The sequence below is a fragment of the Apteryx rowi genome, unplaced genomic scaffold, assembly GCF_003343035.1.
Source record: "Apteryx rowi isolate R43461 unplaced genomic scaffold, aptRow1 scaffold_1088, whole genome shotgun sequence".
Classification (NCBI taxonomy): domain Eukaryota; kingdom Metazoa; phylum Chordata; class Aves; order Apterygiformes; family Apterygidae; genus Apteryx; species Apteryx rowi.
This window is the reverse complement of record NW_020447295.1, coordinates 160,362-161,980: the sequence shown is the minus strand read 5'-3', so window position 1 is coordinate 161,980 and position 1,619 is coordinate 160,362. Positions and strand designations below refer to the sequence as shown.

General features: G+C 72.1%; 1 protein-coding gene across 2 annotated transcripts in view; it reads right to left on the bottom strand.

The window, feature by feature from the left end:
• The window catches only part of CHURC1 (churchill domain containing 1), a 3,656-nt gene extending 3,367 nt beyond the window's left edge, over positions 1-289 (bottom strand). Inside the window, exons 1-2 of one of the 2 annotated variants that reach the window (XM_026071896.1) lie at positions 218-286; positions 3-133 (exon numbers count right to left, since the gene is read on the bottom strand). In XM_026071896.1, the coding sequence (XP_025927681.1) occupies positions 3-133; positions 218-256 (170 nt within the window). In that variant the 5' untranslated portion in view covers positions 257-286. Of the gene's footprint in view, positions 1-2; positions 134-217 lie in introns of both variants that reach the window. The other variant, XR_003254540.1, reaches the window with a different exon arrangement.
• Positions 290-1,619: the final 1,330 nt, after the last annotated feature.

Below are 1,619 nucleotides of genomic sequence, written 5' to 3'. Positions count from 1 at the left end.
CGTAGGTGACGATCTCCTCGCCGTCGTGCAGGCCGGCGGCGCGGTTGGCGACCAGCACGAAGTCGCGGAGGCCGCACTGCGCGCAGCCCACGAAGTTGAGGAGGAAGGAGCCGCCCTCCAGGCAGGTGGTGCCCTAGGGCGGCAGCGCACGGCTCGCACCGGGGGCACCGGGGCCCGCGGCGGCGCCCCCGCGCCCCGGCCCCGACCCCGGCCCTACCCGCGCCGGGTACTCCGTGCCGACGCAGCCCCCGCACATCGCGCCGCCGCCGCCGCCGCCGCCGCCGCTCTCGCGAGAGTTCGGTGCCGGGGCGGGGCGGGGCCTAGCGCGCGGGGGCGGGGCCCAGGGGAGGGCGGTGCTTGGCGTGCAGTAGGCGGTTCCTGTGGGGGGAAGGACGGCGGGAGGGGCGGGGCTAGGCCCACGTGGGGCGGGCTCTGCGGTTGACCGCCAAGGGGCGGGCTTAGAGGCGGGGCGACGCCGATTGCGGAGGGGACGGGGCGGAGCCGCCTTGAGGGGCGGGGTTGAGCCCCCAGTGGGAGCGCCCAAGCCCTCGAGAGGCGGGGCCTCGCCCTGAGGGGCGGGGCTTAAAGCAGGGGCGGGGTTTGCGCGGAAAGGGCGGGGCCTAGCCACAGACAGGGTGAGGCTGTGGCTCAGGACCTGCCTCCCTGAGATGGGCAGAGTTAAGGTGATGCTGGGGGCTTGGTGCTGGGCTGGGCGCAGCACCCCCTGTCCCAGGGGGCTGTGAGCCGGGTGCTGTGTCCCCCCGCGGGCTGAAAACCTCCACAGGGCCCCTCTGCTCAGAGCCACCTGCCGGCAGCAGCAGGGCTGAGCCAGGCCTGGGGTGCCTGCAGCCTGGCCGATTTGGGGAGGCCCCAGGGCCAGCTGGAGGCAAGGGGATTAGCTTGGGAGCACCCAGAGCTAGTTGGGGGGCACCTGGGGCTTCCTGGGGAGCATGCGGGATTAGCTGGGCAGCAGCTGGGGCTACATGAGGGCACCCCGAGCTAGCCAGGGACTAGTGGGTGACACCCAGGGCAGGCTGGGGGAGGACTACCTGGGGCTAGCTGGGGACATGGCTGGGGCTGGCTGGGGTGCTCCCGGGGCTAGTTGTGGGCCACCTGGGGGCTACCTAGGGCTAGTTAGGGCCTAGGAGCCTAGCTGTGACGTGCGTAGGACTAGCTGAGGTGTAGCTGGGGCAGACTGGCTGGACCTGGGGCTAGCTACAGGCACCTGGGGCTAGCTGAAGGGTACGTGGGGGCTAGCTGAAGGGTACGTGGGGGCTAGCTGAAGGGTACGTGGGGGCTAGCTGCGAGCACCCTGGGCTAACAGAGGAGCACTCAGGGCTAGCGGGGGTACAGCTGGGGCTAGTTGGTGAGCTCCCAGGGCTAGGTGGGGGCAGTCAGGGCAAGTCGAGGAGCTCCCAGGGCTAGCTGGGGGCACCCGGGGCTAGCTGGGGGCAGTTGGGGCTAGCYGAGGAGCAGCTGGGGCTAGCTGGGGGCACCCGGGGCTAGCTGGGGTACGGCTGGGGCTGGTCAGGGAGCTCCCAGGGCTAGCCGAGGAGCAGCCAGGACTAGCTGGGGGCACCCGGGGCTAGCTGGGGTACAGCTGAGGCTGGCTGGGGAGC